At 40.0% G+C, this 21,716-nt stretch overlaps 1 protein-coding gene across 1 annotated transcript in view; it reads right to left on the bottom strand.

Annotated features, from left to right (window-relative positions):
* The window catches only part of tmtc2a (transmembrane O-mannosyltransferase targeting cadherins 2a), a 93,582-nt gene that overhangs the window by 31,589 nt on the left and 40,277 nt on the right, over positions 1–21,716 (bottom strand). The window contains exons 3-7 of the mRNA XM_059325452.1: positions 5,529–6,363; positions 4,738–4,852; positions 3,845–3,930; positions 1,818–2,002; positions 1,117–1,195 (exon numbers count right to left, since the gene is read on the bottom strand). Of these exons, the coding sequence (XP_059181435.1) occupies positions 1,117–1,195; positions 1,818–2,002; positions 3,845–3,930; positions 4,738–4,852; positions 5,529–6,363 (1,300 nt within the window). The remainder of the gene's footprint in view (positions 1–1,116; positions 1,196–1,817; positions 2,003–3,844; positions 3,931–4,737; positions 4,853–5,528; positions 6,364–21,716) is intronic.

The following is a 21,716-nucleotide window of genomic DNA, read 5'->3' as shown; positions in this document are numbered from 1 at the left end:
TACACCCACCAATGTGATGTGAATCAGATGAAGATGGTCAAGAAATTCAAAGGACAGACGGACAGGATGAGACTCCTTCCATTTAAATTGGATATAAGACGAGGGTTTATTTGCTACATTTCTTTTTGATTAAAGTGAAAAACGACTGTTGGCCCACTAGCTTCCTCTGGCCTTTTGTAATGAAATATTAAAGTGATATATTGACAAAAGTTTTGGCGAGAACACAGAGCCAATAACCATTGTGGTTTGAAGCTTGAGCAGATCGAGGCAGTGTGCAGAAGAGCCTCCAAACACATGCTGAACCACCTGTTGAAGCACCGATCTGCACCGCCTCCCCAAAGAAACGACTCCTATCTTTTTTCTAACAGGTGCAAGACAGATGAGCTGAACTCTGACTCTTATCCATAGGCTGAGCATTCCTCACATGCTGAACAAATACCCCAATGAAGGGGAGAAGACACAGTTTTCTCTGAAAGAACAATTGTTGTGTTTGAAACTCTGTGAGATTTTGTTTGATGTGAGGCCGTGCTGCTGGCCCCCGGGGTAAAATGACATCAGTTTAAACAAAGAATCCCCTGGACGTCCCACTAATGCAAACACGGCTCTCCGCCCACCGCGGCCTCCACCTGACAAAACACGCTTCCCATTCTCATTCAGCTCGTCCGAGGAATGTTTGCAGACATCCCCGTGCAATCTCCGCTATGCTGTCAGGATGAGCTTCCAATAATGTAATTAGTGTTACAATAACAAAGCGAGGGATGTGATTTATCGCACGGATTAGCAGCAAGAGGACACAAAGCCTGTGCAGTGTTGGAATCAAACAGGTGGTTCAAGTCCTCCGAAGGTTTTGTTTGGCAGCGGGGTTAAGTTATCAGCTTGTTGAAATAGAAACAAACATGTAAAAATTCCTCAAACTTGTCCCAGGACTACATTGTTTAACTCACGTCGTAAAACAAGAACAATGTTATTTTTAACAATTATATGCATCAAATGGTTATATCACATTATCAATTAACATTTCAAAGCAGTTTCCGCCAAAGTAGTTACATTTTTCATGCTGCAATTTCAGTTAAAAACAAAGATTCAGGGTGGAAAAAGGCTCCAACAGTAACTCACCCATCATGTTGAAAAGGCTGTGTGGTGCAAACTGTCTGGGCATTTTCTGTACCGCTTCCTTATAAACAGACAGGGCTTCCTGAAGGGGATGAAAGAAGTTATTGATGAGAGCACTTTGTTCAAACGCAGAGGGGAGAATATTTTAGCAGTGGCGGTTCTAGACCAGTTTTACTGTGGGGGCCAAGCGGGGGCCAGTGTTTAATCAGAGGGGCACATTAAAAACAGCAAAAGATGATATTTAAGCATTCAAAATTATTTAAAAATATAATTTACGTATATTTGGAAGATACAAATACATTGATTGAAACAATGAGACGTACCAACAATAACAACTATTTTTGTACGACGATGACAATTCTCATTTTTGTGCACAATTACTTTTTTTATTTTGAAAGTGCAGTACAGTGAGAATTATCTTTTTTTAATATATATATACACACGTTTTTATTGCACAATTCAACTATTATACAATATACACATTCTGGTTTCCTTTTGTGTACAATGAGATATTGTTTGAACAAAAAATAGGTAAGAATTGTTCTGTCTCTCATCTTTACAAATTGATCATTTTATTATTAATTTGACACAGGGGCCACAGCAGGGGCCAAGGGCTTCTTCACAGGGGCAGTGGCCCCTGGAGGCCCCTGTGTAGAACCACCACTGTATTTTAGGAACTGGAATGACATATGTGACACACTGACCTCCTGCTGGCCCTGTTCGTGGAGCAGTTTTCCCAGGTTGTACAGGCAGCTGGTGACGGAGCTCTTGTGGGCGTGCGGGTCCTTCAAGTTCTCATCGGGAATGTCGGCACAAGTCAGAAAGGTGCGTTTGGCCTCCTCCAGGCTGCCCTGGTTCATCAGGATGATTCCTGTGTTCAGGTAGGCCGCTGTGAGGAGGAGAAGAAAGGAATTAAACATCACTTCCTGTCGACACAATAAAGGAAAACAGAGGATTTTGCACACATTCACCGATAGATCTTTTAACCATCTGAACCCAGAAACACACCTATGTTCTACCTTTTTTTTTTCTAAAGTAAAGAAAAAAGAAAAGGAGGCGTGCACTTCTAAATAACCACATTTAATGTTACAAAAGTGTTTTTTTTAAATGTCTCATTTAAAATGTAGCCAAAAATGAACATTTTTGCATAAACCACATTTTGCAAAAAACAATAAAGGTAACACTTTACAATAACCATCTAAGTGATGTTTATAAACCAATTATTAACCATTTACAAAATTCTATACATATTTAATCTTTAAATGTTTTCAAACAATTTCTTAAAGGTATATTAATAATTTTGTAATAATTGAAATACTTAATATGGTGTTAAAATGTTATAATGAGTGCAAAACTATTAATAAACTAATAATTATAATGTAATTGTTTGTTTATGATAAAGTAACTATCAACTTACATTAATATACCTTCTATTTGGCATTTATAAATTATAGTTCAACATTAATACATTTTCTATTTACCATTCTAAATGGCCTATATACGGTTTATAAATGATGATTAAACATTAATAAACTATCTGTTTACCATTTATAAATGATGGTTATTGTAAAGTGTTACCACAATAAATTCTGCACCCCTCTGCATAACTGGGAAGCTGTGAATGACTCAGCTGAGACCAACAGTAAAAATAAAGTAAAACACTTTTTCTTTGAGTATTTAGGAGTGGAAAAGATGTAGAGGATATAGAAAGATAATTAGGAAAAATGGACATGCATTAATGTAGCAAAAAGGACACAGGACAGAGGTCAAATGCAGATTAAATTACCATATGAAAAGTTAGTAAGAAATAGAAATAAATTAGACTAAAAGGAGATGAAGTTAAGAAAGAATTACAGATAACTTATCAAGTTGAAAGAGTAGTCTGGAACCTGCCTTGTCCTCATAAAAGTGTCCTTGGTACAGTAAAAGACGAACGCTCATCTCACAAGTGAGCACTCAAGTGTGAGATTGAATCTCATCTTTTCCCCGTCAAGCTGAAATAACCTGAATACTGCGCTCCAAATGAGCATGAGGCAAAAGAACATCTAACTCAGCACTCAAATTGGACTTTGGTGGTGATGCAGTACTGGCCCTTTAAAGGCATACGATGCAGGAATTGCTGCCTACTTTTTTGTAACCACAACACTTAACCCATAAGAACCCAAACGGAAAATTATGGGGGATATACCACAGACCAAGTGGACCACATAGAACACATTTATGATGTTTTAAAAAAAAAAATCTACCCCTAAATGTCAAAGATCTGTGATGTGACATTGGGCGTTTATGGTATTTATGTTTATGATTGATGATGATGATATATGTTTATGATTTCTTATTTTAAGACACATTTTCTACTTACAGAGACACAAATTTGCCTTTTTCTTTGCATCTCCACAACACATATCAAAATTGTGACATTAATAGTGCTGTTTAACAAAAAACTATTTTTCAGATTTTTAAAAAAAACCCATTTGCCTTTTTGTTTGCATCATCATAACACAGGCTATATCAAAATTGTGACTTTAATTTGTTCAGGAAATATGGTCAGAACAAGTTAAATGCAATACAGGACACCATATTAACGGATTAGAATTGTTAGATGGGTTTTAACTTAGCCTCATAAAAAAAAAAGCTTTTTGAACTTGCAACTAAAATTTCTGTTGAGCTTCAAGGGGGGCAAGGGGAAGACTCAGACAGAGGGGGAGGGGTAAGGAGTAAGTTTACTTACATGCCAGTGTTGGCCGACTCCCAATGGCCAGTTTGTAATAATGCAGTGCTTCAGAAAAACGCTCATTCTCCTGCAGCAGCAAGCCACTAACAGACACAAAAAAAAAGCAGAAATGTGAGACATCCAACAACCACATACACTGCATAACTGAGGATTTGTGTTGCTATTTTAAATCTGTGAAGGTTTACACAAAATTAAGACGTGTCAAAGTGATGATAGGAAGCTCAGAAAAAAAAACAAGAAACTGTAGCAACTTCTGTATCCCTTACCCAATATACCCATGCATAACTCCCAATATACCCAACCATCCATCACATTCAAACAGCACCTCAGTTTCAAAGAATGCCGCATGCAGTTTTCCCTTCTCCCTATGTTGCCTTGCCAGCTTCCTGACACCCGTAACTTGAGAAGGAGCAGAGAAGCGGGGAGAAAAACAGTGTCAGCATGAGAGCGAGAGACACAGGTCTGCTGTGAGGTTTTGGCACCTTTGACACTCCGTGTTGCAGGATTGAAAACGACTTTGTGTCCTCCCACAGGTCTCGCAAACCAAGACTAATCAAATCAGTAGCAGAAGGTACAAAGAGCCACCAGGGACACACAAAGTTATTTCCTCTTTGTCACACTCTTGCATCACGCTCAGCTCTGAGTCTCACTGGCTCCTCTCCTCGTGTATTAGATCTATTTTTGTTGTTTTTAAGTTCTTCCTGTCTGTCACTCTCCCTGTCACTACACCTTTTTCCCTTCTCTCCCCGTCTGCCTTTCTTGTTCCGCCGCTGCAATCTCAAGTGATGGATGGGAGGCGCTGGAAGACGCTCGTGTCAAGACTTTGCAAACAGGAGAAGGAGGAGGAGGAGGAGGAGGAGGAGGGGGAACGGGGCGTCTTTAACACTCACAGGTTATACAGCATGTCAGCCATGTTCCCTCGGTGGTGCAGCGCGTTTCTGTATGCCTTCTCCGCCTCCGCCATCTTGCCCTGGTTCTTCAGTACGTTCCCCAGGTTTCCCCAGGCTACAGGAGACATGTGTCAGTCAAAAGTTGCCCTTTCAGAACATTCATTTAGAAATAAGGCAGTATTTGGCCAAAATAAACTGTAATCACTTAATAAAATAGCTGTGTACACAGTTGTTATTGCTTATTTTCATTACTTCTGTATGTAAACAAAACTGTTTCAAAGCAAGTCTTGCATGAAGTAGCAGAAAGTCATATTGCAGTTTTTCCTCTGTGGGCTTAACTGTGCTGCTGTTCCCCAAACAGACATGTTAGAGTGAATTCAATTGAACATTTGTGCCTTTTTTGCCTACGAATCCAACTTTTTTATTTTCTAGACCAAGAAAGTGTTATTTCTTTATTTAAAAGTTATACTTTCTTGCTTTAAATCAGCTTTGGCTGCTTGTTACCTGTGCTGTGCAGAGATCTCAGTCTTTATGAGATTTGATACACATTAATAATATCACTGGTGCTTGTTCTGGGTATTACGAATACATTATTATATTTACGACCAGTTCCAATACTGTAATTTTCAGGTGATCCTAATACAAACAGATGACCTTATTATGGCACTTTTTCTACTTCATTCAACCATATAAATTAGGGCTTAACAACTGGGGAAGTTGTTTTTAAGTTTTTAAGTTGCTTAAAGTTATCTTTTACCCGTATGAAGACCTTACTGGTGCCCATTTCTTACCTTTAGCAGGATTCACACTAATCCCAGACTTGTAGAGATTCTCCTCGTTGCTCCAGTCCCTGTTTCGTTGAACAGTTCGGAGCCCATTCAGCAGCACTAGTCCCGTACAGAGACTCAACAGTAAGGCCTTGCAGCCTCTAGTCCTCAGTCGCACGAACAAGGTTCTCGCACCAGCAGCAACCAGTAAACAAAAGCCCATACTGGGGATGTAGAGCACCCTCTCCGCGATTACAAAACCTACATAAAAGAAGAGGTTTGTGGCTGGGATGAAAGGCAATGAGAGGACGCCTAACGAAAACAGCACTAGGTTTTCTGTCGGGGGCAGGGACGTCCGTGGAGGGCAGTGGTGGAGTCCAGCTGACCCGTTCAGGGCGGTCTTTGGCGGCCCCTGGTCTGTGTTATGGTTTGCGTCAGGGGCGTGGTAACCATTCCCATTGGTGATTGATTTCCCATTGGTGATGTAGGCTTTCCCGTTGGTCTCCTTGGCTTTGGAGACGGGGCCGCGAAGGCCGAACAAACCCAGGAGGATAAATCCACCATAGAAGGCAACAGTGTGAAGGTTCCTCCAGTCCACCAAGGACCGGACCAAGGGAACAGCGTCCATGGACCAATCGAAACTGAGCTTGTCGGGGCAGAGCAGCAGCCAGGCGTTGGTGACCGGCAGGTGGAGGAACGTTAGCGTCCGGGTAAGGAAATGTGGCGAGTCGGCCGCGGGGTTGTCAGAGTTGGAGAAGTTGGGAGGCTTGTTGCCCATCCAGTAGAGGCGAGCTGACAGCAGGATCACTCCCCAGGAGGCGAGCACGGCGAGACTCAGCACAACACTGATGTTCTTTCTCTGAAACAGAGGAGAGGATAAAATCATGCTACACTGTAAAAAATGTTTGTAGAAATTACAGTAAAACACTGTCAAATTGCATCAGAAATAGGTGGTAAAATTAAACATTGTACATCACCGTAGTAGATACTTTTAATTACTGTTAATCAAAGAATAGCATACAACTTTAAATTCTGCTGTCATAAACTGTAGAAAACGCAGAGTTGTGCTAATATAAAAATATAACATTTTTATGTAAAATGAATGGAGAAATACCATGATGACACAATTATCCTAAAAGTAATGGGATTATTCAGTGTAAATTACAGTTTTTGCTGATATTTACATTTACATACACTCTTCTGGCAACCACAGTTGCCGGTATTTTACCGTAAATTAAACAGATTTTTTTTTACAGTGTAAAGAAAAACACCTAAATCAACATTTCGGGCCAGGAACGCTCTGTCAAAGGCACAATAGTTCGTCCATGTTCCACAGCACCTGAATTCATTTTAGAGAGCTATTTTAATACCTGTCAAGGTTTGGATTGTTGCAACAATGGTCCTATAAATACACTAGTGGTCTCTGTAGATGTCAAGTTATTAAGGAGGATGTTCCAGTCTTTCAGTATGAGCAGTAAGGCTTTGATTTATATAGACATCATTAAAAAAAAGGAGAAAAAGCTTGTAAATGTATTGCCTCGCTATCCCATATAGAAAGAGAAACTGTGCAAAGCAATCTCTGGAATGTTTTTGATAGCTGCTTGGGGCAAAAACCGCACTCACATACAATTATGCAGCTCTTTGTAACACTAGCATACTTCTTAAAATTAAAATACACCCGAGCCAGAAACAACACAGCTCTGTTTACATGAAAATAGTGAACTATGACATATTTAAACTGGTGAAAGACGTATTAGGGCTTTGGACAGATGTGCAATGTAATGGATGTCACAGTCAGTCAGCAGAAATGTGACTGTTTACATGAAGAAATAATCACTTTTTAATAGAATTTGTTGCATTCAAACTGTTGAAAGATGCTTTATTTTGAATTTCACATTTGGTTTGCCAATAAATTCTTAAATGTCAAGAATGTTTCTTTGAGGACAACAGGGGAGAAACCGAAAGGAAAAAGAGAAAAATCAACGTCTTCCACTTAGATGTGAAGTGAAGGTTATTGTACAATATTCCATATATTAGTAAACCACACTCCCCTCTGCTCTGACCTAGTTCAGGTCAACTTTGAAGTAAATTCGAAGCATGAGAGGCTTTCCCTCTAAATCTTTCCTTGTTGCCTGTCAGGATTGCAGTGAGTGTGACTGGTAATCAGCTTAGTCCTCATTGTGTTGGTATGTAGATGCCGTTTACATCTCATAAGAGCATTAATTCTGCAGCATGATCACCATTAGGTCCTCTGTCACGCAAAACACCTATAAACTAACTGTCACACGCCAAACGGTTGTCAGAGACTCAACTGAATGGTCCCTTTATAAACTTTAAATCATGTTAAACTCCTAATGGCTGTATTGGTACTTGGAAGGAAACATAAAGGGCATTTAGTTGGTGGCATTTTCAGGAAAATCAATCAGTCTTTGTTGCATAAATTAGATCAGGAAGTATGTGATACTCCCCAGGGTCCAAAGGTATAATTCATTTTAGGTGTTTCACAATGGACTATAGATGTCTGAAAGTCTGCAGGTTGAGCTTCAGTTGCTAAGACATGACAAGGTTGTGCGATCACATCCTTGACCTCTTGACCTTTGATGACTAGCTTGTTCAAATATATCAATGATAGATGGGAGAGCAATGGGAAGGCGTAGCTGTAGAGACCTGTACAGCTTTACCATACACACCAAGAGTGTAACGTTAAGAGCGACACGAAAATGCAAAATAATCGGCTACAAATATTTCACATCAAAACTAATCACAAATGAGATTAGTCTGGAAACCAACCGTTCATTTCTCCGTAGAGGAGGCGTGGTTTACGATCCTCCAGAGCCGTTTATTGGGCGCTTAGAATGTCTATCAAAGCGTCTGTAGGTAGCTCTTAGCCAATCAGATCAGTTATACCAGATGACGTAGTAGAGCAACAGAAATTGATGTTTGTTGTGTGTGTGTCTGTGAGAGAGTGTTGCTTGCTGCTTCGCTTCTCCAGTTCTCGCTTTCTGCAAGATTATTTATTTTCACGCTTTATTTCCCCTCATGTCATTCAGCCACACACATCCACTGATTTTATGGGCAATAAACAAGCTGCTGCGGGTCTCTGCGGGCTCCTCTGTCCCCCGGCTCGTAGCCAGATCACCAGCGTTACGGTAGCGGGGCTAGTAGCGGGGCTAGTAGCGAGGCTAGTAGCGGGGCTAGTTGGTAGATTAGTAGATTAGACTTTTCCCAAATGCTGTCGGAAGAAAGGCTAAAACATCCTTTTTCGTGGTGAAACAGGAGTGTAAAGTCAAACGTTCTTCCTTTAAAATCAACTTTCGCTCTAAACTATTTAAAACACCATCTACAGCTAAAGACAGTTTCGCGTCTGCTGCAGCCATGTTGGATCCGTAAAAAACTACAAGCTTCTGTCTGCCGAGTAGTACGCGTCATCGTCTTGCCGTCCCTCCCCGCTCTGTGATTGGATCCCTAAAACAGGGCTAAGAAATGGGCCTGGTTTCCAGACTGGATGGAGGTTTGAAATGAAATTTGAGCGTGCAAGGCAGTCTGGGAATACCCAGGCTAGGACTCCGTGGCTCAGTTGGTAGATCTGTCGGCCACTAATTAGAAGGTCGGTGGTTCGATCCCTCACCATGGCAGCCTACATGTTGAATTTTCCTTGGGCAAGATAGAACCCCAAATTGGTCCCGATGCTGAGTTCATCATTGTGTGAATAACTTCCCGATGGTGGCAGGTGGCACTGTTTAGGGTAGCTAACCCTTCACATCCCTGTGATTTTTTGGACAGGAAATGCCATCAACTCAGGTGTCGACAACTAGTAAAACCTCAGCTACACGATAGTGAAAGTTTTAAATACATGTCCGTTCCACACAACATGATTGGTTGATGCCTTGAACCTCAACCTTGATTTTTTTTTTTTAAATTGACCACGTAATATTTGCATCTGCCAAAGTACTCAAAAAACAGACAAAATCAGCATTTCAAACAATATGTTGACGTGCAAATTATTTTGACAAAGAAAAAAAAATATTGCCATTTCCTCAGAAAGATTTAAAATAATATATTTATATAAGCAGCTGATTTGCTGCTCTAAAAGTTATTTTCCTTTCATATAAAACTTAAATACTTATTCTCTATTTACTCTTTCAAAGACACATCTATCCCTCAATATCTTCTTAAAAAACCAAAGTCAGGGTTGTTTTTCGTCTTTAAAAATTCCTGCTATATTTGCATTCCTACTGTGTTACCTTTTCTTGTTCTTTGATATCCACTTACAGTTATTTTGTGTTACATTCTTAGTGTCCATCAACTGTTTAGATTTCTCAACATTTTTTTAAATACTGCTTCCTGATGAAATCTGACTAATTGGTGTGTTGTTTATTTAACAAGATTTAGTAAATCAGATTTCATTCATTTCATTAAATAATGACTTAACTGAAATGTCATACAGGCTTACAGACAGAGACAGCCTGGCACAGATTTAAACCAAAAACTGCTCGTTATTCATGTTCCTAACAGAGTTTACCTAATAGACTAAATACGACATGATATCATGAAAGATGAGATGCTGCTCGCTTCCTATTTTCTGAGCTCATTTATTCTTTCCGAGCGTCTGTAATATGTAATATGAACTCTATCTGAACTTATCCAGGGGGGAATTAGAGCCGTGTGTGTGTGTGCAATGTAAATTCTGTGCATACTGTGTGGTAATACAGCACAGGACAGGAGAAGTTTACATATTAGCAGTGTAGTGTAATCAGGGTTGGCTTTGATGTAACTGATAATCACCATTAGAGCCTCTATAACTCAAAGTGTTGATCCAGCGAAGCCCTCCTTTTTCTTTTTATCTCTTAAGTGAGTTTACTCTACGACGGTAATAATTCAGACGCCGTATTATCCGCTCTAAATGAATTGCACAATAGGCAGATAAAAGCTACACACGAGCACAAAGAACAAGCTTTCATTTGTCTCATTAATAAACTTCGGAGAGAAATATCCTCTCTCTTTACTCGGCTTGGAACCACGATGGAAAAAACACAAGTTATCCATAACAAACCCATGTTAGGATTAGACTAAGAGGTTTAAGCATTGACTCGTGTGACCTCCTGGCTCCAGTTGATCCCCCCCCCAACATCTGAAATGGAAAAGCATGTTCCCTCAAGAGGTTAGCTGTGGGAGGAAGTGTAAGCGCTCAGCCTGTTAGCAGAAAGCCACTTGTCGATAGTAAGATGGAAGAGGGCCAGTTCAAGGAGTTCAACATTTTTGTTGGGCAGAGCCATACCACCTAACACCTTTGGACGTTGTAGATAGGCTTTGTTCAATCGTGGACTCTTATTATTCCAGATGAAGCTGGATATGAGAGTATCTAGGCGTTTAAAAAATGACATGGGAATATACACTGGAAGACATTGAAAAAGATAGCTAAAGCATTTATTCTACCAGCGAGCTACAGATGTAAACGCATCCAGCGTTTAAAGGAACACTCCACCGTTTTTTCATATTAAAACATGTTATTCGGGTAAGTAAGACGAGTTGATACAGACCTCTTGCGTCTCAATGCGTGCACTCAATCGCCCTGGCGCGTGGAGCTACTTGGCTAGCACTTAGCTTAGCCCAGTTCATTCATTAGGATCCAAACAGATGGACAGTTAGAAGCGACCAAACTCCTCCACGTTTTCCCTATTTAAATACAGCTACACGAGTAGTTAAACGACCAAGTATGGCAACACAAAATAAAACGTGGCGCTTTTCTAAGCGGATAAAAAGGAGAACTATAATGTATGGCGGAATAGCACTTGGGAGCACTTCGACTCCGCGCAGTAATATCATCACTCCTGACGGAAGTGAGAGGGAGCGGAAGTGATGATATTACTGCGCCAAGTCGAAGTGCTCCCAAGTGCTATTCCGCCATACATTATAGTTCTCCTTTTTATCCGCTTCGAAAAGCGCCACGTTTTATTTTGTGTCGCCATACTTGGTCTTTTAACTACTCGTGTAGCTGTATTTAAATAGGGAAAACATGGAGGAGTTTGGTCGCTTCTAACTGTCCATCTGTTTGGATCCTAATGAATGAACTGGGCTAAGCTAAGTGCTAGCCAAGTGGCGCCGCACGCCAGGGCGATTGAGTGCACGCATTGAGACGCAAGAGGTCTGTATCAACTCGTCTTACTTACCCGAATAACATGTTTTAATATGAAAAAACGGTGGAGTGTTCCTTTAAGCATTGACTCGCGTGACCTCCTGGCTCCAGTTGATCTCCCCCCCCCCTCCAACATCTGAAATGGAAAAGCATGTTCCCTCAAGAGGTTAGCTGTGGGAGGAAGTGTAAACGCTCAGCCTGTTAACAGAAAGCCACTTGTCGATAGTAAGATGGAAAAGGGCCAGTTCAAGGAGTTCAACATTTTTGGAGCACTCCGAGAAGGAAGTGAGAGCTGGAAAAAAAAAAATTGGATATTGATTTGGATGCGGAAAAGGTGGTACACAGAGGATAAGAGAGAGTGCCTTTTACACAAAAAGGCTTGTGTGCGTATTGATGGATGAGCCTGTATTGCCTGTCAAGGGAGGAAACTGTCCAAGAAATCCAATTCTGCTTGGTATCAGAAGATAAGCCAATTCCAGCAAACGACTCATTTGTGGTTGCTGCTTAGGTGAATGAGCTCCATTTTACCCCTCGCCGCCTTGTCTATTTATAAATCGTTCCTTAATTGACTTCCTGATCAATCACACAAATCAAACTGCATGTTGCTGCGGAGGCTTTTAAATGATGTATAAGCACGAACTCACAAACTCGGCAGAAAATAATTGTTTTCCGGCAAAACAGTTTGTGATTTTAGGAGCAACAGGTTGATAAAGCAATATTGCTGAAGCCTGGCGTGACCTTTCCCCTCTCCCCATACACTTCTATGGTCGATTGGAAATAGATCTTCAATAACGCAACATCCACCTTCTAACAACTGAATCACCCCCTACTCAACTTCACCCTTTAACTGCTCTTAAAAGTCATTTAACTTCTCTCCTTCGCTGTTGATTTATTGATTTTCCTAACAATTCCAGTTTACATTGTCCTTCTATGGTTGGAGGATTATTGGCAGGATGCTATCCTGACTAATACAGCCTTTAAAATGAGCTCGCTTTGTGCTTTTGTGGTGATTTAGATCTATAAATTCTAACACATTTTGCTTAAGAGCAGCAGACGAACAGGTATTAATGAATGTGCTTTGGGGATTAAGTTTGTAAACTCTCTAAACTCTACATTTGTTGGACCTCTCCTGCTGCACAGGTGTAACTAATCACATTAAAGTGTTCCAGTAAGCTGCAGCACACTGAGCTCCATGCAGCCTGATTAACGTGACGAGTCACACCTGTTTGTGTTTGACAGATCAAACTGCTGCAACAAGAAACTCCCATTCTGCTTCTACATGTCCTTATAAGTAACCAGACAAATATGATCAGGCTCATTTATTGGCTTGAACCAATTAATGAACTAAAAATCAGGTATTATATGTAGAATCATATTTTTTCCCGTACTTGTGGCCAATTTATATCCGGTAAAAAGTGTCTCATATAGCATTTATCCATCCAGCTTTCATACATAAGAGCAAGACACATACTTTATAGTTGTTTTAGCCTCTTTTTGTTGTTCTTTGTAGTGATTCTGTGTCCTTTTTTGTATTTCTTTCTAGGCAGTGTGTGTCTTTTGGTTGATTTGTGTCATTTTGCCTTTGTTGTCTTTTTGGTGTCCTTGAGGTTGTTGTATCTCTTTGTGTTATTTTGTGTTTTTTCATGGTTGTGTTGTGTCTCTTTGACGTTGTTTTGCATTGCTTTATGGGCGCTGTCTGTCTTTTTGGTTGTTTTGTGTCTCTTTGTTGACACTGTGTCTTTTTACATGAGGCCCCTTGTGTTTCTTTGTGTTATTGTGTTTGTTATGGTTGTGTTGTGTCTCTTTGTAGTGATTTTGGGTCCTTTTTGTGTCTCTTTATCGTCGTTTTACATCTCTTTGTTGACATTTTGTGTCTTTTATTGTCTTTTTTCAGTTGTTGTGTGTTTCCTTGTGTTCTTTTTGCATCTCTTTATCGTCATTTTTGTATCTCTTTGTGGCCATTGTGTGTCTTTTTCGTTGTTTTGTGTCTCTTTGTTGACACTGCGTCTTTTTACATGAGGCCCCTTGTGTTTCTTTGTGTTATTGTGTTTGTTATGGTTGTGTTGTATCTCTTTGTAGTGATTTTGGGTCCTTTTTGTGTCTTTTTGTGTCTCTTTATCGTCGTTTTACATCTCTTTGTAGACATTTTGTGTCTTTTATTGTCTTTTTTTGGTTGTTGTGTGTTTCCTTGTGTTCTTTTTGCATCTCATCTCATTTTTGTGTCTCTTTGTGGTCATGTTGTGTCTCTTTATAGTCATTTTTGTGTCTTTTGGGTCATTTGGTGTGTCTTTATAACTTTTTTGTGTCTTCTCTGTCATCTTTTTAAGGTGAGTTTATGGGTCCCCTGACACTTTGGGCCCCTTGGCCTCTGTCTGGTAGTCCAGTTCAGTAATTCAATCATGATTGCAGCTTATCAAGGGAGTACCTTGTCTATTCACTCTCATTTTTTCTCTAATTTCTCCCTCTTTCAGCTCTACTGCCATCTAACTTAATTCCTGGGAACAGTTCCTGCCTATGATTGATTTGCCTCCATGCGATCTGAGTGTATCCATGGAGGACGGCTGGCTTAATCCCCAGCCAACTGTCAAACGTAACGTCCCGCTCGCTCCAAGCCTTTGAACCTTCCACATATCTCCTCCACTTTGGATCCTCATTTGGAAATTCAACGTCAGTTTCTGCGGCTTTCCTTCTTCTACTTTACTCACTTTATTATCCACTCTCTCTCTCTTGAATTAACCCTTCTCTAGTTCCCTCGGCCTCCCTCTTTCCACACATAAACATACACTATTAAGCCCCCAAGCCTTCATCTTTTAACGGTGCCATTCATTATTAGCTCTCGTTTTTATTAATCCCAGAAGTGTGTGGTCTGCCTGTTGACACTGTAGCGTGCAGAGTGTTTAAAACATGTCTGAGGGAACAGCGGGACATGGCTGACTTCATACGCGAACTGCTTAAAGCTGCTGCGGACTGACGCAAAACAGCGGGGGATCAATCTTCCGGACTTTTCTTGTAAAAGTCATGTCCAATTTGAACTGCCTCTAATTCTTTCTAGGATACTGGGCTGCTCATGCATGGGATTTCTACTACTTGTTTGAGAAAATGTTATCTTGTTATCTTCCAAAATGTTGGTTTGTCTAACAACCACAGATCTCTTCCTGCCAACCATGAAGTTTAATAGCCAACTATTCTGTAAAAGATGATTTTAATATTATTTTGAGGGAAAATTTGCATTAAAGTTGAGGTGGGAGCTGCACCAACCTACTTTGGGGAGATCATTTCTCAGTGACATGTGCTTGGAAAGGCCTTCAAAGTTCTGGACACTCTGTGTTTGCACAACCAGCAACCGCTCATATTTGATGCATTACCAGTGACGTGCTAAATTGCGATGAAAGGTACAATGAGGCATGCATCCAGTCCTTTTTCCAGCTCTCTAATGTGCGCTGGATTCTGCTGACTTGGCGCAACTCACCCAAGTCATCAGACAGCAGCACTGGCTGGCATTGAGAGGCCTGACTTTGATAGAGTGACCTAATTACCCCATAGTTCTCTCCATGAAAGCCCTGCTGCTGCTGGCACAGAGACCTGTAATGAGACGGGTCGCAGGTTGAAGCGTCGCCTGTTGTCCACCGAGACAGCTGATAAAAGCAAAGGGGTGCCGAGTTGACGTTAAAAGAGCTTCCTGTTTGAGTAATGTGGGGACGTCAGTGTGAAAAGAGGGTTTGAGACAACATGAGGATCTTTTCGAGCATATGTCATGCATCTGATTTAGCTTTGTTGTTGTTGTTGTTGTTGTTGGAGTTGCTTAGTTATTTCAAAGACTTGCATCAATAATCTGTGCCATTGAAGATAATTACGAACATCTTTAATCTGCCTTCCAACTCCAACAATACAAACACATTAGTTCGTATAAAAGTGATTTAAGTCCCTGTTTACGCTTGTTACTAAAAAATGTTTTGTGTCCGGATAGAATCCACATGTGAAGTTAAGATGCCCACTATATGTCACCATTGGCTTGATAACAAATCTAATTGTGTCTTGGTTTTCCCATGCTACATGAAAATCACAGACTTTTATGCCAATATTCCTAATTTGTTTCAGGACATCTGAGAGTTTGGATAATCCAAACTTGGCCCTATTCCGAATGTAGCACTTGGTGATTAAGGCATATGGGATACGCTGATATTATTCAGGTTTTAGGAACATTCTTTGTATTCAGTGCATTGGGAATATGCATCTTTTTTTTTTTTAATACTTTACTGCAAGGCTTCTTACTTTCACAAACATAATGAGTCATTTCGCTTTCTTTACAATATTGTACCTTGCATTTCCCCCCCCCCCTTTTTTTCAAGGTATATATTCACAAAGTAAATAACAAAAACATAGGGTAAACAGACAAACATATATACAAGGCAAACTGGTATTCCCCAAATGAGGATCTCCAAGAAAAGGAATAAACAATAAACTAATGACACAAAAAAAAAATAATAATAATAATAATATGATAAGAAAATAAGGGGTGGTGCATGTATGCGTGTTCATGAATCTGTGTGTGTGTCATCTCCTTAATTTGATTAAATATTTCCACTGTTTTTACCAGCCTTTCTGTACAGTATAACTTATTCCAAATATGTATTTGTTCCCTATTTCTAAAAGTTAGTCTTTGCATCTCTAAACTTTGTTCTGCTGTTAATACCCATGCTCTTAATTTTGGTGTATTTGATTGTTTCCATGCTTTAGTCAATAGGGAATATGCATCTAAATTGGGTTTTTTGCCACTGTTTTTGACAAATGCCCTCTTGTCTGTTTTACAGAAACCAAATCATACTATCAACATCGGTTTGTGAGGCTGGGTTAAAAAGACAAAAAAACACCTCAAGCGAGCGTAAACACTTTTATGAGAATTTTCTAAAAAGGTTTTAGAGAATTTTTGGTGTTCAAACAAACTTTTCTCATGCAAATCTTCAAAATGCACATGACCATTCGAGCTCAGAGGGAAGCGATTCTGCACCTGAAATACTTAATGCACTTCACTACTTAAGTAGTAGTTAACAACTATCTATAAACTTCCAAATGGATGTTTCACATTTATGGACTATGATTAGTTAAATTAAGCAATTTAAATCCAGTTCATGCAGTAAAGATGGTTTGCTTTGTGTCAGATATGTTAATGTTAAGAATAAGAAAATGTTCCTGGCAGAAAGTTTGAAACTGTCCTACTTTCTTTTGCCTTTGTGTGTAGCCATGAATGAAAGCTAAATAAAGAGCATGCTGCAGAACTTGCAACAGAGGGCATCATTTCACAGCCGAATGCTTCTTCTACAAGATAATTGGCAACAACATCCCTCAAGCCGTCAGCTGGTTACACCGAACTTAATTTCTCGTGTCTGCAACGCTCATTGAGACAAACGAGAGGAGGAGTCGGAAACACTTTAAGAACATAATTAAATCCTTCTATTATAGTCCTTGTTCCTCGAGTAAAGACGCTTTATGTCGTCTTTTTATTTGACTCCAGGTGCACGCATTGAAAATCCAAAGACGTGGAGTTTGGAGGATCTAATCCAGCCTTACTTTTATTTGGGGACCGTATTAAATTTCACACCTTTTGGTTTAAAGCTTTAAACGCAGGGTATAATCACTGACGTCTTTGTTATTCAGTCAAGTAAACACTTAAAATCCTTGTTCAACATTTAAACAAACACCTTTAATGAAATCAATCTTGCCTGCAGAAGTCTCACAGTTTACTCGAGGCTCTGCAGAGAGATCCCAGTATCCCTAATATCAACAAAAACAAACGATTTCCCCGGACCCGTCTAAAGCCTGGAGCCTCATTCATCAACCTGTTTTAACTGAGAGTGGAAAGAACAAAGACGTTATGTTCTTATGATCCTGGCATGTAAGACTCATTCTGCCTTCCCAACAGGCTGCAGAGCTAACACCACACCTTCCTTTGTCTCCATCCATCACTTTCTAACTCTCCCTCCGTCCCACCTCGTCTCATTTCAAATCTCATCTCAGTCTGATTAGGGAGTTAATAGGATGAGAAATGGAGTGCTGGTCGAAGCGCATCTGTCTCCTCCGCTACACTGCAGCTGATTTGCATTTCCTTATTGTGTGTGGCTGCTGTGAGGCAGCGGTCAGATCATGCGATGTGGAGCCTTTTTCAATCTTTTCGCTTCATTGTGAAACAAATGGAACATTTTTAGATTGAATAGAAAAGAGCACATGCTGCATTGTTCGCCACCGACAATGTCCGGATAGAATCCACATGTGACGTTAAGATGCCCACTATATGTCACCATTGGCTTGATAACAAATCTAATTATGTCTTGGTTTTCCCATGCTACATGAAAATCACAGACTTTTATGCCAATATTCCTACTTTGTTTCAGGACATCTGAGCGTTTGGATATTCCAAACTTGGCCCTATTCCGAATGTAGCACTTGGTGATTAAGGCATATGGGATACGCTGATATTATTCAGGTTTTAGGAACATTCTTTGTATTCAGTGCATTGGGAATATGCATTTAAATTGTTTTTTTTGCCACTGTTTTTGACAAATGCCCTCTTGTCTGTTTTACAGAAACCTATCAGCATCGGTTTGTGAGGCTGGGTTAGAGACGCATGACCAAAAGAAAAGCACACATTTCTCGTTAGAAAGAGTAATGCGCTTTTGAACATTAAGAACATTGGAAATTAGGACTTTCTATATGTGCAAATATCACTACACATTTAAAACATTAAAGAGAGGCTGTGTTTGCACCGTTTAACAGTTTGGTATTTCAATCTGTCAACAGTGAGATGGATTGTGAAACAAATGGAACATTTTTGATTGAATAGAAAAGAGCACATGCTGCTTTGTTCGCCACCGACAATGTTCTCCAACATCGATGTTGTGTCTCAGCCAAGAAGTCCATTCCCAAAGTGTTTTTTCGGGGCACAGTAGGTGAGAAAGACCAGATAAAAAGAAAGGAAGTGAGGGCATACTTTCCCTCTCCCTCCCTCATTCTCTCTCACTATCCCTCTCCCTTTTGTGTTCCCAGAGACGTCTGGCTCATAATCGAGGAAACGATTGCCCCCGTGGCTGGCCCGGGAACATAACGAGCTCCCCGCTAAGATAACCGTGACCGGGGCAATAGAGGAGGGCATTGCCAGAGTGATAAACGAGCCAGATGTGCTGGGAGGCTGGCACCGGGATCTGACAGGCTGGCACGGGGACGCTGGCCAGGGCTATTGTGTCTGGACGGGGAGGTGGAGGCAGCCGATGATATCCCCAGCTCTCCTGTATGTGATAAATACGCAGGGAAGTGAGATTTTTCATAACTGCTTCTGACAAGCACTGGGGGTGATGAAATCTTTCAGACCGCAATGCAACTGAGTGGAGCGCGTGGTGCTGCATGTCTTTCATGTTGTGGTTTCTATGTGTCTACTTCATTATTACATGGGCAGACAGAATCACTCAAAAAACGTTTGAAAAATGGTTTCCTTTTTAATATTCCGATTGGAGGAGACAGTGTTGGAGACGTGACCAGTTGGACAAATATAGCTTCTTCAACCCCACTGACCCACTAGTGGGTCATTCGGTACAAAGTCCTGCCGTGCAATCAATGCTTTATGCCTTGTTTACACAACGTTTTATTTTGCGTCTGTGATTCCGTATTAATAGAAATGCAACCGCAGAGATGGGAGAAAAGTGACATTTCTGTGTTTTTCACTGTGAAGTGTTGCGGAATATACCAATGGAATCAGCTCAAGCAATGTCCAAGCATGATCCAGTTTAAAAAGCGGTACAAACACATGGTTTTCACAAGGTACAGGGAGGAAGAAGGGCCTTAACAACCGGGTGTTTTCATAAATGATAAATTATTCATGTATTTGTTTATGTAATCTATTTATTTTCTATTTTTTTTTGTAAATATGTATTATTTAAATATGTATGTTTTGGGGGGAAAAAAAGAAAAAAAAAGTGTTAATTGAGTAGTGGAGAAGGTTTAAATAAGCATATTATGCTGTTGCGACATGTTGCGTTCACATTACAGCGTTTGTTTTGACAATTGCTATTTTTTGTTTTTGTTTTGATTATTCTCATTGGATGTATTTGTTTTTTGTGTTTACTTTGATGTGTTACTCGCACATGTTCGAAATAAAAGCTGAACTGAAACTGAACTGAACTGAATATTACAGAGAAAATAACCTCTTATTACCAATAATGCATGGCGACAAGTAAGTGACATGTATGAATGTAATAAAGAACTTTTATTTTACTTTGATTTAGGTGATGTAGCCCAGGCTTACTATATTTTAGCCAAAATGTCATTACTCAAATAAAGAGCAAACGAAATACGTAGGCCGACACGTAAGTAGCATCTCCATGGGGACTATTGAGAATTCGTCTATGGGATTTTTGCGTTTGATTTTTGATAATGAAAAGAGTTCTGTGGCTAACACACATTAACTCTATGCTATAGTGAACTACACCACGGTTGCATGACTTGAGCGTCACTACCGTTACGCTTCAGACAATCTCCGACGAGCTAACCAAGCTAGTGAATCTGTATCCTAATAAATTCTTTATTAACATGATTTATAATCTACAATAGTTTGCAAGAGCACTGAAAAACACGACTAGAGGCTGTGAGACGGACTAGTGATGAGGTTTCATGTCCCGACAACCACTGTAGCCTCATTTAGCCACTTGTTAGCAACCGCCTTTTTAAGGACACATGAAAACTTCAAGTGGGGGGATTTAATTACGTATTTTATGTCGTACAACAAAACATGAACATCTCTTCAGCTTGTGTTAACCTTAACCTTAACCAGACCTTATTTCAGGCATCTAACTACAAACCCATGCAAAATCTTCATTTAGTTTAAGAGGAGAGACCCCAGGGTCTTAAGGCAATATACAATATGTTAAACTAGCTCAACGTGTTACTTTTTAACTAGATTTAGGTAAACTAAAGATCTTGGTTTGTATTAAATATCTAAATTGAGTTATACATTGGCAAACATGATGTTGAGTTGAGTTTAAAAACATAGTTTGAATTCAAACTTTACGTTACGCACAGCAGGGCACTAAAACTGATCTAAAACTTACCTTCGGTTCAACACATTAAGACATGTCTAAAACTCAAATGTATGTTGGAATTAGGGCTTTAAGTTCTAGGCAAGAATTCAATATGTCAATAAATCCATATTAAACTAAAGCAAAGCCCTGAATCATATTTTACATCTCACTTCTCTAGAAGCCAATTTCTTTAGTTGAGAACTTTGAAGTGGTTTCTGAAGTTGGCCAATTCAAAACTATTCAGAAGGATAACTGATGGAAAATAACTCAGTTTTTCTTTTATACTTTACATTTTCTCTCTTTTCTTTCTCTCATGATTATATATTAGTCTGCTTCATCATCTGCAAAAGAGTTACATCCTTTTTCTTGCTGAGTAGCTACTCTTTAACATGATTTAGCAGCTTTAATAAATAACCGGGCCAATTTGAAAGACAGGTGTTGTTTTGCATCTGCGCTGAGGTCTCGCAGTCATGAAAAGAAACCACACACGCATGAGTCACTTCTGCCAAACGCCGAGAATAAAAAACATCATAACTCCCTCTCTGATCTCTGTGGACTGCTCACCGCAGGCCCTCTAATAACAGTTGTGGGTTATCATTCTGCCAGAAAGGACTACTGGAGAAGCTGCCCCACAGGTACGGTAAAGCCTCGCACTCTTGAAGGTACAACATGTTTTCATTCGGAGTCTGGCTGTGTAAATAAGACAGTCACGCTAAAGTTTGTACCGGCCTGAACCACACAGAACATTTGTGATGTATTATACGACATTACATCAGTAACCGAGCAACAAACAGAGGTATTTATAGATGTTTCCTCAAGAAGAAGCAACTATAAAAAGACCCCCCTGCACACACACACACGCTATTCAGAGCCAGACTGTCCTTGCTCAGTAAACCCAAGGGGACTTTTTATTACGCTAGTTATGCATTTTACGAGGGCCATCATGTTGGATAAGGAGCAGTTTCTCTAATCAAATGTAGAGTGCTTATGAGAGGAGCTTTTCCAGTCAAA

The sequence above is a fragment of the Centropristis striata genome, chromosome 22 (assembly GCF_030273125.1).
Source record: "Centropristis striata isolate RG_2023a ecotype Rhode Island chromosome 22, C.striata_1.0, whole genome shotgun sequence".
NCBI lineage: Eukaryota > Metazoa > Chordata > Actinopteri > Perciformes > Serranidae > Centropristis > Centropristis striata.
The sequence above is the reverse complement of the archived record's forward strand: the minus strand, read 5'-3'. Positions and strand labels throughout refer to the sequence as shown.